The sequence below is a fragment of the Phalacrocorax aristotelis genome, chromosome 3 (genome assembly GCF_949628215.1).
Source record: "Phalacrocorax aristotelis chromosome 3, bGulAri2.1, whole genome shotgun sequence".
Classification (NCBI taxonomy): Eukaryota; Metazoa; Chordata; class Aves; order Suliformes; family Phalacrocoracidae; genus Phalacrocorax; species Phalacrocorax aristotelis.
This window is the reverse complement of record NC_134278.1, coordinates 119,192,602-119,208,471: the sequence shown is the minus strand read 5'-3', so window position 1 is coordinate 119,208,471 and position 15,870 is coordinate 119,192,602. Positions and strand designations below refer to the sequence as shown.

The 15,870-nt window shown below is 37.6% G+C and overlaps 1 protein-coding gene across 3 annotated transcripts in view; it reads left to right on the top strand.

The window, feature by feature from the left end:
- The window catches only part of PRKD3 (protein kinase D3), a 44,910-nt gene that overhangs the window by 21,086 nt on the left and 7,954 nt on the right, over positions 1-15,870 (top strand). For all 3 annotated transcript variants that reach the window (XM_075089312.1, XM_075089311.1, XM_075089310.1), the window contains exons 6-13: positions 92-281; positions 3,039-3,116; positions 5,121-5,304; positions 6,809-6,932; positions 9,660-9,737; positions 11,358-11,634; positions 14,756-14,808; positions 15,183-15,255. In XM_075089312.1, coding sequence (XP_074945413.1) covers positions 92-281; positions 3,039-3,116; positions 5,121-5,304; positions 6,809-6,932; positions 9,660-9,737; positions 11,358-11,634; positions 14,756-14,808; positions 15,183-15,255 — 1,057 coding nt within the window. The remainder of the gene's footprint in view (positions 1-91; positions 282-3,038; positions 3,117-5,120; positions 5,305-6,808; positions 6,933-9,659; positions 9,738-11,357; positions 11,635-14,755; positions 14,809-15,182; positions 15,256-15,870) is intronic.

The window sequence follows — 15,870 nt, the reverse complement described above, 5'->3', positions numbered from 1 at the left end:
GCCAACACCTCCCTCCCAGCTCCACTGACTAGCCCCTGCTCCCCGGGTAGAACCGTTCTGGTGCAAATCATGTATACCTTCCTTATTCCAGCGCTGCTGCCCAGAACCTAGTAAGAGGATTCCCTCCTGGAGTGGCCGTCCCATCTGGATGGAAAAGATGGTGCTTTGCAGAGTGAAGGTTCCACACACCTTTGCTGTTCACTCTTACACTCGTCCCACCATATGTCAGTATTGCAAACGGCTGCTCAAGGGCCTTTTTCGCCAAGGAATGCAGTGTAAAGGTAAACATCTAACTTCCTGCTGCAGTGATAAATTTCAGTAAAGGTCTTGTATTTAAAACTGATTTTCTACTTATGTTTTGATTGCTAGCAGGTTGTATACTGCAAAATGGGGCAGTATAATTTTTGAAAAATTGTGTATTTTTATTTTTGACAGGATTACAGCAGCCCTCATTTTCATTTTAGTAGACTGTGCACTGAACATTTTTCTGAAAAATAAGATTTAATCACATGTAGATTGGAAACACCTTAATTCTAGAAGGATAATTCTAAATTAATACAAATGGAAATACTTCCTTTTGTCTGTCTTCTAGACTAATCACTGAAGAATTTCTAAGTTTTCATTATATTATTCTGGTACAGGATATTAGTTATTATCTTTTGGAAAAATTTTATACAGGTAGGTGCCTTTCCTGACCTACCTTAGGCTTCGTTAGCTGCATGTTAAGATGTGTGACTTCTGTTCTCAGACTCTTTTGTGAAGTTCCCAGGGCATAACTATGACACTCTGATCATCTGGCTCTTGATTTTGCTGCATAGTGCAGACACGTCAGTTTTGTTGCAGGAAAGAAAACTGTAGTGATGAATAATAAACATTAATATGGAAAGGACTTTCCATTGCTCTCATGTGAGTTTGTCAAATGTGAGTACCAAGGTCAATATTTTGAAAGAGGTTGCTTAATACATTTTCAATTTCCTTTAGTAGAAGAGAGCAAAAAATTTTAAGCTTATAGGTGTTATTTCTTTTGACTAAAAATACCGCTGTCTCATGTAAGTAAGAAAGTAATTTTATCTTTCATTTCTGGTTTTATTAATGTGCAGTGTTTGCAGTCTCTTTGAAGTCTGCATCCTGAACTGTTTTTTATTATTTTTTTCTTCAGTCAGTGTGTCTCTTGGATACATGTAATACATAAAAAATGAAGCCTGAAAGAGATGCTTTGCAGTTCTAACATATAGATGCTGCTGACCATATACACTTGTTGTGACTGTATATCCAGTTGAACAAATGGGGCTACCACATCAGTTTCAGGATAGTGGATGACACTGGGTAAAAATATCACTTATGTATGGAAAACAAGCCTAGAGAAATGTTATATGTACAGGACAGAAATAAGTCTATTAATAGGCCCTCATTTATGCAGTATGATCCTATACGTATTTTTAATATACTGGGAATTAATATCAAACAATCAAAATATATTCATACTGCTTTCTCCTACAGATTCTTAAGGTTTCCCACCGACTTCCTTGTGCACATTCTCAAAGCTTGGGGTCTTTCAGCAGTCCCATGTTCCTGAGTACCCGTAAGAGCCCTGGATTTCTTGAATTCATCCAGGCTTCTACTTGGACTCTGAGGATGATCTTTGGGATGCTAAGGCTATATTTGTGGTAATAAATTAAATGTGTCCTGGAACATTCCTGGACACTGAGGTCAACCGGGACAAAATGACCAGTGCTTATGAGCAAGTTTTCTTAGCATCCCAGCCTAGGTGGCTGTATGCAGACTGCCTGTTGGGAACAATTTGATGGGATGCTCTGTTTTAGGGACTAAACCTGGGGACTGTTTGGGGTTGTGCTAATACTGTGGGCCAAAAGCATGCTAGGGGATGTTTCTGTTTACTAGACTAGAGAGTTGCATTGCAGTACGTGAGAATGTTTCTGGATGTAGTTTAATTTATTAGGATTGACTCAGTCTTAGTCTTTCTAGTTGCCTGGTAGGACTGGAAATGTCTCTGTTTCTTCCAGCCCCTTCCAGCCCCTTCAAACTAGTGAAGTAACCATATTCCGTAATATGGACTGAAAATACTGTTGTAGAAAGGACAGTTCATTGGCCTTCTAGGGTGCTTCCTTGTAGGCACTCAGAAGCTGAACAGGATTGTATTTTTCTCCAGGGTTTCGCTTCTCTGCTACTAAAAATGGGGAGATAATGATTTTTCTCTTGTCTGGGCTTAAAAAGAAAGTTCTTTGTGTTTTCCTTGGATAGCAGAAAGAGGCTAAATTATTCGTTTGAAAACAGTTGTGGGGGCAGTAGGGAGTTTTGAAATTCATGATGTTGATACAGAATTGAAAATCGCAGCGATGCTGCTAATAAAGGAAATTCCTGTTAATACTACTGATGTTGTATGCTGTTCAGTAGGCTATATCTGATACCTCAGATGCAGAAATGGCACATATCCAGGTTAGATGCCATCTCCACATCAAACCAGATCTGGACATCGTGTTATTCTGTCTGCCCTGTGTCAGTAGGCAGAAATGGAGCTTCAGTGTTCAGCTGAATGTGTAATCTGAGCGATAGGGGGACTGGACTTTGGGATTTACTGCAGAGCATATTTGCTCTGCGACATAGGTGTGTGATCCTAGAGGCTCTGATAGCTGCAAGTCTTAGGCAGCAGGTGGGGAAAAATGATAAAGTTGAGACATTTAAATCATATAGCAATGGAAAAAAGGGTGTGGAACAGATGAGAGGATGGGAAAAATTACATCATAATGGAAAAAAACTACAGAGAAAGCTAGAGAAGTAGAAAGCTGTTTTGTACTGGAAGAGGAAGCACTGACATAATACATAGTGGTGGGGCAAATCAAAATCAGGATAAGATTATTAATTTCCTTCTGGACATGACCTCACTGGTGCTGTCTTTGGTTACATGCAAATGTATGAATCTGAACTGAAGCTTTAATGGAAGTAGTGAATGATAGAACGTTAGCGTCTGAGTAGGAGTAAGGTTCTGGTATCATGGGCTTATTTATCTCTTATTTTAGACTGCAGATTCAACTGTCACAAACGCTGTGCATCTAAAGTACCTAAAGACTGTCTTGGAGAGGTGATTTTCAATGGAGGTAAGATGAGAAACATACTTTCAAATATTGACAGATCTTTGGAGGCTTAACAAGATGCATTAGCTTTTGGTTCCCTCATCTTTGAATATTTTGCATCTTTTTGTTTTATCTTCCCATACTTTTCACCTGAGATCGCTGACAATTGAAAAGATTCACTGTAAAACTTATACTCTGATGTCTTTAATTTTACTTAATCAATCTTGGCAAGTACAGTATGCTTTGAGTGAGATTGCTCAAGAAGAACAAAAAAATCAAGAAACCTTCTCAATGTACAAAAATTAAACATTTGTTGTGATCAGTCTGCTGATTGTTCACCATTAAATACATATTTTTAAATGTTAATGACTGAAGGCAAGTACTGTTTTGTGTGACTTTCTCATATCCATGACTTTTAGTGGCCAGAGCTAGCCAAGCAGTTTGAGGTAAAAGAGAAAGGAAAAAAACCACACCAAAACAAAAAGCCTTACTCTAATTTTTTTTGAAACCTCAGTTAAGTAGGACTGTTTTCTGAAGACGCCTTACAGAGTTGAAAGGGGAAGGTGAGGAATGGTATGTGACAAAGTTTAGAGTCTTATTCTTAGAAATTTTAGACCAGTGTTAGCTGATGAAATATGGGATGGGTGGCCAGACAGTAAGGTGGATTGAAAGCTCATTGAATGATTGGACGTAGAAGGAAGTGATCAGTGGCATGAAGTGTAGTTGGAGGCTGGTAACTAGTGGTGTATCCCAGGGGCCAGTACTGGGTCCAGTCCTGTTCAACATCTTCATTAATGATTTGGATGATGGGGCAGAGAGCATACCCGTAGCAAGCTTGCTGAGGACTGGCTGACACACCAGAAGGTTGTGCTGCCGTCAGAGGGACTTGAACAGGCTGGAGAAATGGCCTTACAGGGGTTGTTGGATCAGATGACCTCCAGAAGTCCCCTCTGACCTCAACCATTCTGTGATTGTGGGGCCCAATATCTTGATGCTTGGCACGTGTATTTTTGAGGGGAATAAAACTGATGGCATGAAGTAGATCACACCAAACTGTACAACCTGATTTAGAGACCTGGGCAGCAGCCCTGTTAGCCAGTAGGTCGGTTGCCATTGCACAGCATATCCTATTTGTTCATGCCTGCCTTCTCCAGCTCCAAGGCTCTTGCCTGGGTCTCGGGATTGGTGGCCATGAACAGTAATGTGCAACATGTTGTTGTTGCAGCCTGCTTTCATCACCCTTGTGATGTTAAGGTGCTAGACTGTGTAGTTTGGGAACTACAGTTCCAGACAATTCTTCCATGGACATAAGAAGTCATCTATTTTTTTGTTCTTTCTCTCACCCTTAAATTGAACTCAGACAAAAAAAAAAAAAAAGGCTGCAGGATGAAGGTGTTTGTATGTCTTAATTCTTAGTTTTCCACAGTGCAAGTTGTACAGCTTTTGGAAACTTCTGCCAGCAGAGAGTCAGATGTGAATAAGATCTGTTTTGCTTTTCTCTTTTACTACAATACTACAGCCCCATTTTCGTCTCTTACTTTTGCTATTATGGGCTACAAGGGCAGTGAGAACAGAGTTGGGTTTCTGTTGATGGAGAGTTTCATTTGCACAGGAATAATGCTCTGGGTCATCTCTAGCTATCAAAAGGTTACTTTGTACTAATTACTTGTGGAACAGAATTACTTAATGAGATTTAGGTTTAGACCTTAAGCATTTCACTCTTTCTTTCAATGACAGTCTTGTTTTGGTTGGGTCTCTCTTGCCTTGGCATTTAGCAAAAACAAATTGATAATGTTCATTAGCACACCATGCATCATTTGGCAAAAATGTGAGGATTTTTAATGTTCTGATTGTACTTCTACATTTCTTTGCATAAATATGAACGGAAGAAGAAATTTTGTGGATTTTTTTTTGTGGTTTTACTGTTGTCGTGTGTGGGGTTTGTGTGTGATGGGGTGTTTTTTGGTTGTTTTTTTTTTTTTTAATTGTGTGTTTGAAATAATATATTGAATCCTGTGTTGTTTCCAGAACCTGCTAGCCCAGGCCAGGACTTGGACATGCCAATGGAAGTTGATAGCAGCGAAATGAACAGTGATGGTAGTCGGGGTCTAGACGATGCTGAAGAGCCCTCTCCTCCAGAGGACAAAATCTTCTTTATGGATCCATCTGACCTTGATGCAGACAAAGATGAGGAAGCTGTCAAAACCATCAGGTAAGTCATAAGGTAGATTTCTTTGGATGTTCTTTCCTCAATATTTTGGGGTAGAACTTTGAATAAAACAATTCTGATTAGCCCAGTTTTACTGCTTAAAGTGTTGGTTTTTTCACTTGTGTTTTTTGTAACTTGAAACTGCTTTGTAAGGTTCTCCTGTCACAAGCAAATCTGAAGCATAAATAAAATAATATAGTCTCTTCTGATTGGAAAAAGTGCCGTGCTGTTACTGTTATCAAAGAAATAAAACCAAATTGTCAAAACATGGTAAAATTTATTGCTTAACTTAACACGGCTAAGACATGACTAAGATCTCTGTGACTTTAGCCTAATTGAGTTACTGTTATACATGTGTTGATTTAAGAGGAATTACTTGAAATATTTTAATGTTCACATCACAGTTTATACACATTTTAGGCAGAAATTTGATTTATGTAACTTGAAGTGATTTTTCGGAAGTATTCTAGCTGATAACATAGTTCCTTTAATCAAGTTTAGACTTTTTACTGTCAATGTTATTCTGAATAGTGTCATCCTGATTTTCTTAAGTCATTCTTAATAATGTGAGAGCAGTTTTATCGGGTCAAACCAGGGGTTATTTTAGCTTAGTGCTTAATAGCAAATATGTGAGGGAGAGCGTATAGTCACATCTCAACTTTCAGTGATTTATAGCTCAAGGACTTCCTGAGTTGGGTGTAGCATCTCTTTTGTGTTCCACCTCTAGGTAGGATTTTTCCATTTATTTCTAATTGCATTTGAAGCAATTAAAGGGTTTTTTTTGGCATGTACAGCATACTGTGGCAGCCAGTTATACAGTGTAACTGTGCCGTGTTAAAGCATCCTTACATTTTTGGTTTTGAATCTGCCATGTGATTTTGTGTGTTTGCAAACATTTCTGTTAGTGCCAGATGTAGAAGTTCTGGTGTTAAGCAGGCAACTTAGTGGTTCATTCTGTCTTCAGCGCTACTAAAACCTGTATGTCTAACTGGTGACTGTCAGAATGTTAGACATTGTCAAATCTTTGTCTGCAGGACAGTTAATATCTCTGAGCATTAATAAAATTTCCTAGTGCAGCTGTGATTTGAATTAACACACCCCGTTTATATTTTCATAAATTGAAAGTATGCTTAGTTAGGGACCTTTATTAGTGTAATAACAATATGAAGAAGTCGCATAGTCAGCTTACACAGACAAGAGAAAATAATAGCAGTGCTGATGTTAATTACAATTTTATGCTGGATTAAGGCTAGCAGTCTCAGCTAATTGTTTTGAGAGAATGATTTCTATAGGTATCCTCATCCCAGTGTGTTTCTTCTGTGTTCCATAGAGTAATTGAAATACTGCAGTACCTGCACTAGGAGGGGTAAGGGGAGCTCAGATACATTATGTGGGAAGAAAAGGTGCCTGTTCCTGAAAATGATGGGCTAAACGTGTAGTACCAGTATGACTGCAGTACTGTTGTGTTTTAACTTGTTAAATATTAACTGTTCTGTCTTTTTTTAAGTCCTTCAACAAGCAATAATATCCCTCTCATGAGAGTTGTACAGTCAATCAAGCACACAAAGAGGAAGAGCAGTACAATGGTGAAGGAAGGATGGATGGTCCACTATACTAGTAGAGACAATCTGGTCAGTGATTTCAGTTTCTTCCTACATTAATTTGAATTATTTCTCTAAACCACTGAATTTTATTTCTCTTATTTAGATATTCAGATTTACAGGATCATTTGAAAGAACTTAACATTTATGTTAATTGTAAAGAAATCTGATGTAAAGGAGAAATGGTAGTTTATTCAAAATTCTTCATGTAATTATTCCAGAGTACTTTTTCTTCTCCCTTTTAAGAGGAAGAAGGATCTTGAAATTGTCTCAGATGAATTTTGTGTTTAAGATTTCAGCTTTTCTGAGATAATTATTTGGAATAATAAGTTTGATGTCTTTCTGTTTAGCAGTTGAACTAAATATTTGTGTCATTGTGTTTATTAAATTACCTAAAAAGGTGGAAATCGCCATAAAATGATGAGTAAATTGACACACTTATTCTGCTGATCTAGGTGTTTGTAAATATTTGTGTAGATATGGGAGCCCTTCATTCCTGTAGCAGTTCAGTCTATTTAAATGTAAGCATTACTGAACACCATGCCCCACCCCCGAGCTCACTCTTCCTCTTGATGTCAGTGGAATAGAGAGCTGTGTCCTGACTGTATGGCCTTGGGTATGCAAGCATCCTCCAAAAAAACCCTGTGTTTGTTTCCAGTGTTACCAACAATAATCTCTTAATTGAACATTCTTAGGCAAGCACCTTGGTTTTGTGTATTGAGGAGGAAGATAAGGAAGAATAACTGAGTTACATAGAGTTGTCTGGTGGGAGGGAGTGAATCCCCTTGTCTTTTGGTAGATGAATGAAAAGGATGAAATCAAGAAGTTCCCAGATCTTGTGAAGCACAGAGTCATATTAAGACTGTTCATGAAAAGCAGCATAAATAATTTTGCATTCTTTGTCGCTACACAGGAGTCTGAAGGGGAATTCAGGAATTTAGAGAAGGAAAGTTATTTAAGTTCTGTTGAAATCAAGCTGAGGGCTGATACTGTTCAGCTCAGGTTACTGTAGTATTTTTACTTTTTGTGATTGTCAACTAAACAGACCACTGTAAGTGGTCTGTCAAACTGCCTTACAAAACATTTCTTTAAAGTATAGTTATGTAATATCTAGATGTATTTATCACAAACCAAAAATAAGTATCTAGCATACTTCAGATGAGATGCCAGCCAAGGCTACTTAAGAGATACAATTCTGGATCATCAGCTGGCTATGGAAAAACTAAGGCCAGGTAGTAGATGAAGATGAATAGTTCTAGCAGCGTTCAGGGCAGACCTGGTATTTGGCTCTGATTTAATCCTTCAGTACAGCCAGTACATCTTTCCATGGGCTTTTTTGGACCTTCTCATAGAACAGTGGTCAGATTGTACACCTTACCTTAGTTGGATTTTTTTTTAATCTGTCAGTCTGGCTGCTACCTAGATGACATCTACCAAAAAAGGCCATTCAAATGAAATGCAATATTCTGCCCCAAAGCAAGATACCTTCAGCCAAGCAAGAGATCTCATAAGGCTTCCTAATGAGAAGAGGCCATTGGCTCTTTCCCTTGACTGCTCTGCTCTCAGCAGTGTCAAGCTGTTTCCTATTCCTGAAACAACTTGGGCTTTCTGTCATTTCCAGAGAGGTTAGTTTTAACATTTCATTTATTTTCCTCACTCTGAGATCATACTTTCTCAGAACACGATATGGGCAGATTTTGAATCCCTGAGTGAGTTACCAACCTGTTTCTTAATTCCACGCCCCCGCTCTGAAGTATCCCCTGATTCATGATTTAAGAAAGAGCATATATGTCCAAAGGACAGGTTCACCCTTATACTTTCACACAGTTTCCATTCAGTGCTGGCTGGGAATTCAGTTTAGTTAAATCCATTCATGTCCTAGCTTTCTTTGTCTAACTCCTACAGGTAGTCTTGGTTTCCTAATAATTCAGCTGATTTAAGATCTGCTGTATTATGTTTCAAACTAGTGTCATCCAAGGCTAGAGTTAAGGGTCTTGGTTTTCTGTCATAGAAAAATGAAAATGGGTTTCTAGCTATATGAGCATGGTGCAGGCAAAGTAAGTGAGATTCATATGGCTGTATTAGCTTTCTAAAAGCTTCTTTGTTTGAGGAATATTCCTCTGCTTAAAATTACAAGACAGTTACGCGCAACAGCTTATTCATATTAGTTTTTGGTGGAGACAATATTTCTCACTGTTGGAGGCTTCCAGAAAAAGACTATTTGTCTGTCTTGATTTTTATTTTCCCTTTTTTCCCCAAGATATTTTGTCCACTTGAATCTCAATCTATCTTGCACTGCTCACTTTTGACCTTCTAGAATTCTGTGTTGACAAAATAATTAAGGACTTGTTAGGCCTGCTCAGTCCTTGAACCTTGCAATGTTTGTGTGAGGGAGAAAGCATGACTCCCACAATTGTTACTAAAATAAAATAATTCAGGTTTTGTGAGCACATGCACCTGGAGTGAAACCTGTGTGTTTTTCCTGTACAAGATAACGGCTGTTGCCACTGCTATTACTGTGAGGTAGGTAATACTCTTATTCTGGTTTGTGGAAATATTTTATGAGCCTCCTCATGAGTTTAGAAAAATATTTATTCCCAAAGTTTATATTTTCATGTATCTAGTGTAAGATGCAACCGTAGATTAACATTAGTTGATTATCTTAGTCATTTAAAGCATTCCTCATTTAAATAAACAGACAACAAAAGTCACACCAGTGATTTATTCCTTATGTTATTTGTACTGTGCATTTTGTAGAGAAAAAGACATTACTGGAGACTGGACAGCAAATGCCTCACGCTATTTCAAAATGAATCTGGAACAAAATATTACAAGGTAATTAATGATGAGTAATAATTATGTTGCACTTGATTTACTCAGTGCTTTACAGATCTGAAATCTACTTGTGAGCAATATGAGTATTATCTCCATTTCCCCACCTTTTTTAATCAAAACTGGGACAGGTTAATTGTTGGTCAAAGCTTGTAAGTGAGAAGGACCAAGACTAACTCTGAGAAGTTGCTTGCAGCTCCTGTTTTAATCCTCTTGAGTATCTCGCTCCTTACATTTTACACATAGAGTTCTCCTGAATTGCCTAGCATATTAAGCTCTCTTCACTAATACTGGAGAATTTGTTTGGCCGCCAGTTTCATGATGGCTAAGATTTTTGTGTTCTGAAAGTTTGCATGTTTATGTACTTCATTTCGAGGTTCCTAAAATTACATTATTTCCAAATATACAACTGAAAGTTGTGAGGAAGATTTAGTGGAAAATTTACTGTGCAGCCTGGTGTTATATAAATGAAACTTAGCGATAAGTTTTGTATATTGTTAATATAGTAATATGTTCAATGGTGGAATAGTCAGAAAATGTGTTTGAATGCATAAACAGGATTTTTCCCTTTCTTGTCTTACACCTTTAGGTGGGGGTCCAAATCTTGCAGCTTCTTCCTTTATAACGTCTCTAAGATCAAGCCTTTTCTCTGTACACCCAGCTAAACTTGCCCAGATCCTTTTCATCCCTATTTTGACCAATGCAGTCTCTTCTTCTCAGACCTCCCTGACACTTGTATTGCCCTGTACATTCAAAACACAGCTGGTAAAATATGTTCCTTGCTTGTTGCTCTGTTATGTCACTGCTTTTAGTCCTTTGACTTGCCCCTTTGCTCCCCCTTTTTTAACTGCTTAAATCTCAGGTTATTTGTCTTTGCTGTTAGAATCATTCATAGTTGTTGCCTTTACATTTATTTGCTCTTCATCTTAATCTCTATTGTCTCTTATCCCCCTAATGCCAGCCCAGTGTTCACCTGCTTGTTCACTACTCTTGCAAGTGACGTTGCACCTGTATTCCTTCCCATGTATGTGGAATGTCCTCCTTCAGCTAGTGTGAACTTGCAACCATTTCTTCTGTCAGATCTGTTCTCTAGTACTGCTCGTGCCATGATCTTAAACTTATCAAGTCAGTAGAAATGGTTAATATCTGTATGAAAGAGAATCTTTACCCAAAACAATTCAGATACGTGAAGCAGTGCTTATTGACTAGCTTATATAACCACATCTCCTCTTAATGTTTTCTTGTTTTATGTTTTTCCCCTGTCGTGTTCCCTAAGATAAACTACAGGGGGAAAATGGTCATTCTATAGTTGTGCTTTATTTGTATGTGGTGCGGGTGTGTCTCATACTGGATAGAAATGGTTTGTCTGAGTAGAGAATAGTAGTCATATAGAGAGAACTGTGGTGGGGCTGGAAGTCTTTCTAGGCTTGTATAGAAGAATTAAAAATGCTGTGGGTGGGCAATGGTCATTTGCAGTTTGACATTAGTTATGAAGCTTGGTATTTTGGCTTTGGTATTTTGATATATTTGCTTTGATTTCTTTGCAAACACTAAGTTTTGAATATCAGTATATGAAAATATGATGTGCGTTTTCATTTTTTAATCTTCAATATTTTTCTTCAGGAGATTCCACTTTCAGAAATTCTCCAGGTGACTCAGCCTCGAGATTTTTCAAACGTGGTGCAGGGCAGCAACCCATACTGTTTTGAGATCATCACTGATACGATGGTGTACTTTGTTGGCGAAAACAATGGCAGCAGTCTTCACAGTCCTGTTCTTGCTGCCACCGGAGTTGGACTTGACGTAGCTCAGGGCTGGGAGAAGGCCATTCGTCAGGCTTTGATGCCAGTCACCCCTCAAGCTAGCGTTTGCACTGCTGCAGGACAAGGAAAAGATCACAGTAAGCAGGCAGACAAGGCACTGTTGTTCATATTCTGAAGCTGTTAATGGTAGAGATACCTTTTAGAAAAGTGCTTGTTTAGGGTGAAGTATTGTCTGTCTATTCTCTGCTGAATTGGATCCGTAATTTTCCACAAGTCTCTAAAAAGTCGCACACAGGTTTGTGGAGGGTGGGCAAATACTTTGATCTGTTGTAGCAGGAGGTAGCAGTTAAGAGTCAGATTTACAGTGTGAATGCATATTGCAGAGCTTTATTGTAGGAGCATTAAGAATTTACACATAGTTGCTGGATGTAAAAAGGGACTGTAGTTTAGATATTTCTAATATAATTAAAAATACATCTACAGATTAGTTCTTTCAGAGTATACATATATAAATTCTGATGCTTTTTGATGTTATCAACTCTTTCTAAATCTGTCAGATGTCAGTAGCTAAGGAGAAGAAAAGGAGTTAGTGATGCAATGTAAATACTGCCAGTACTTTTGCTGAGCTGTGGGCAGTAATAAAAAGTGCCCTATTCTTTTTATGCACCTGTCCTCCCTTTCTTTGGCATAGGATCATATTCACTATCAAGGCTCCACTAAACTACATAGTGTGTGCTTTCTCTTCAGATATCTCCTTGTGCCTTGCAGTGGCATTCATTCACATTCTGTACTGAAAATTATGCTTTCATTCTTTAGTTTCCCTTCATGTTCCAGCTACTCCTTGATCTTCTCTTAGTGAATCTTTCTTTTGCAGGAGATTCCAAGATTAGTTTATCTGTCTCTGATATTGGCTACTCTGCATCAGCAACAGTTATGAACATGTAAATACTAGTCCAAGGTAGAGGCACTTTCTGAAAATGCAACCATGGTCTGAAATGGTAAACTATGAAATGCCAGTACTGGTATCTGTATTTAATTACAGTGAAGAAAGATACCTGTAAGATGCTACCTCATAACTGGCCTTATACATATGTAAAATGCCACTTTCAATGTGAAATTCTTGGTTCGAAAAATAAATATTATATATATGTATGTAATGAAGCTGCTCTTGTTTTCTAAAACCAAAGGTTTACTGTTGCTGAGACACTTGCAAGGACAGTTATTTTTTCCAAAATCAATATTTTTTTCAGATAGAAATAATTTTATATTAAAATTTGACAGTGGTAGGGAATAGAGCTGCATGGGTAGATACAGAGAGGAAATATTTTAGCATGTTTTGCATTGTAGGAGTACAAGAAACTGCCATGAGTTGTGGAGTGACATTCATATATTGTTAGACAACTTACGTTGGTTTTTAAACTCTAAAAAGCTCACAAAAAGTCCATTCACCCCTCTCCTTCCTACACACTGTAAGCCATGAAATGCATCCCAAGAGCCTTTAAGAAAATTAGAAAAAATTAGAAAAATAAGAAAATAAGAAAAAAAATCAACTTAAAAAAACCCAAACACCCAGAAGCTTCAAATATGTTCTTTGAAATGAAAAGACTAAAAGAGGAGGGAGGCATAGCAGGTATTTGAAATACTTGCAGCAGCAGGGAATTTGTGGTGTCAAAATGTGCACAAGACACTAGCTAGTCTGTTTTATAGCACATTCGAGCCAGAAAGTAGCTAGAAATGAGGATGCTTTTCCAGCCTGACCCATGGGAAAGAGTTCTTTCTGACCTTGTACCTGGTGGTTGGGGTGGGATGTTACTTTGTGGGATGTTTCTGAGCTGAAATGAGAAAGAGAAGATTAGTAAGATGTTACCTGGTGTAGATTACATATTGAATCCTTGCATTACTGACTTCTTCAGAAGTGACAACTTTTCAGCCCGTATTCTTACACATTTCAGACACGAGAATAATGGGTTTATTTGGACGGAGTAAGTCAATCTCTGTCTACCAGATATTTTGTATTCTGTAGCCATCTGTGGAAAAGGGTTCAGTGTGTTCTCTTTCAACAGTTTCAAAAACTGTATCTTCACTTTCTAGTTACCTTGTTTCAATCTTGCTGCAGTTTGTGTTGATCTTGGTAACTTTTTTGTCTGCTTGCTTTGTTGGTTTTCTTTGCATTCTCTACTGCTCTTCCAATACAGCCTTGACTATAGTCAATAATCAGTAGACATATGCAAGGCTGTAATTCCAGTTCATATTTCACATGCAGTATTCAGAGTGTCTTTGAGAACTAGTATTTGTTGCTATCTTAAGTCTGCAAATTCTTGCTTTGAGATAAATGAACAGGTGGCAAAAATCAGATATGGATATTTTTTGTTCTCTGAAATCTCAACACTCTTCTTAGGTTGATAAAGGCTCTTTTCAAGGTGGTAGTAAATCTATAGTGTATCTTCTGTCCACTTGTAGGTGTATTGGTCTACCTTTTTTTTTTTTTGTCTGAGACGCTTCACCTCTGTCTTGGAAGTCATAGGAAGAGGGTGTTTTCTGCCTTCCTTGATGTATCTCTTCTTGTCCGTGCATCATAATGTTATTCCTGGAATGAAAACTTTGTGTCGACATCTGCTGCAGGCTGAAGAATTCTGTATCTTTATCTGGTGCTTTTACTTGCAAATTACACTTCCTAGGTGTGCTCTTATATTCCAAAGATTGATATGCTTCTGTAGTTTCTCCATGAAAAAAAGATTATATTATGGGTTTTATTGCCTTTTTAATTATCAGGTTTTCTGTTACTTGCTTTGCTTGATTTGTTTCCTTCTCTTATGCATTAATTCTGTGTATCTTGATGCTACAGAAAATTAGTAACCACATTCATTTGACTGTAAGCGATCTACCTGGTCCTCTTCCCTGTATTTTTCTATGTTACTACCAAAAATTCTTACTAGTTTAATGATACAATTGCCACATTACTATTTCATTTGGGTCTCCAGCTCTCTATTGTGTACACACTTGTACTGTTCTACTATTTTTGTAATCAGTGTTCTGACAAAAATAGACAAATAATCCCAGCAAAACTCCCAGGGTTGTTTATATAATCAATCTGTGATATTTGAGTTCCAGGGTATGATGTTTCTGCAGAACATCAATAAAAATAGTTTCACCATGTCTGGGTTAGAATAAAGATCTTTTGGTTTGTGTCGTTCCCCCCCCCCCCGAAAAAGCCTGCCCTTTCTATTTACTTACTCAGTTGTATCTTCTTTATTGCAGAAGAGTTATCTCTAAGCATCTCTGTTTCAAACTGCCAGGTCCAGGAGAATGTGGTGAGTCATATGCATTATATAATAATGGTGCTTATTTACCTGGATATTACAAAGTAACTGGTAGTAACAGTGTCTGGATGAGAAAACACCACCAGGGTATTGTACCCAAAGAAGCCTGTGTTACATCCAGGAAGTAATCTACTTACCTGGCACAGCTGTTAATTTGTATGAATGTGTGTCCCTGCTTACAGTGCAGCAAAGTGAAAGCATTTCAGGAAGTTTGTTGTGTTTTCCCACTCTGTTCAGGGTAATGATAGCACCCTTTACAGAGTTTGATTAATGTCAAATGTAAATACAACTTAGCCAGTACTAATATGTTCATTAATGTTTTGATTACTCCTGATATTTGTGATATTTTTTTTTTAATGCATTAGGATATCAGCTCTGTGTACCAGATATTTGCTGATGAAGTGCTGGGTTCTGGTCAGTTTGGTATTGTATATGGAGGTAAATTACATTAGATTCCATTCTGCATTTATTAAGGTAGAATGCCTGTCTGATATAATTAGCCTTTTCAAATTTGCTTAGCTGTATCCAGAATGTCTAGGTGAAGTTTTATCTTGTTGAAGGTTTTTGTTTGGATTACTCTACGGTGTCTCTCTGCAGTTTTTCTTACAATTAATTTTTTGCATTTAGAGTTTTGCATTGGCATCAAAAGCAATTTAGAATATGCATTGCATTTTGACCACAGTTAAATACAAAGCAATCTCTAGTCTGAATTTGCCCTTGGTTAATGGTTTTTTTTTAATTGCAGAGTCTAACACTGTTGTCTGTATTATACAGTATTAGAAGTCATGTATTTAAGAAGGCTGTCAGTTTTACCTGCTTTTAATGTCATCTGAGAGATGTGGCCAAAATGAATTAAAAGAAAATACATGGTTTAGTTTGTGCTTTGACAGTATTTGTGCAAACATATTATTGACACATGTTATGCAAACAGTTTCGCTACAAATTTCTGACAGCAGGACTAAAGGGAGGAATTCTTTGTCAAGAGGTCTCAGTTTTGGGTTTCAAATGTAGTTTTATCACTTATTTTTTAAAAACTTCATTTGCAACATATAA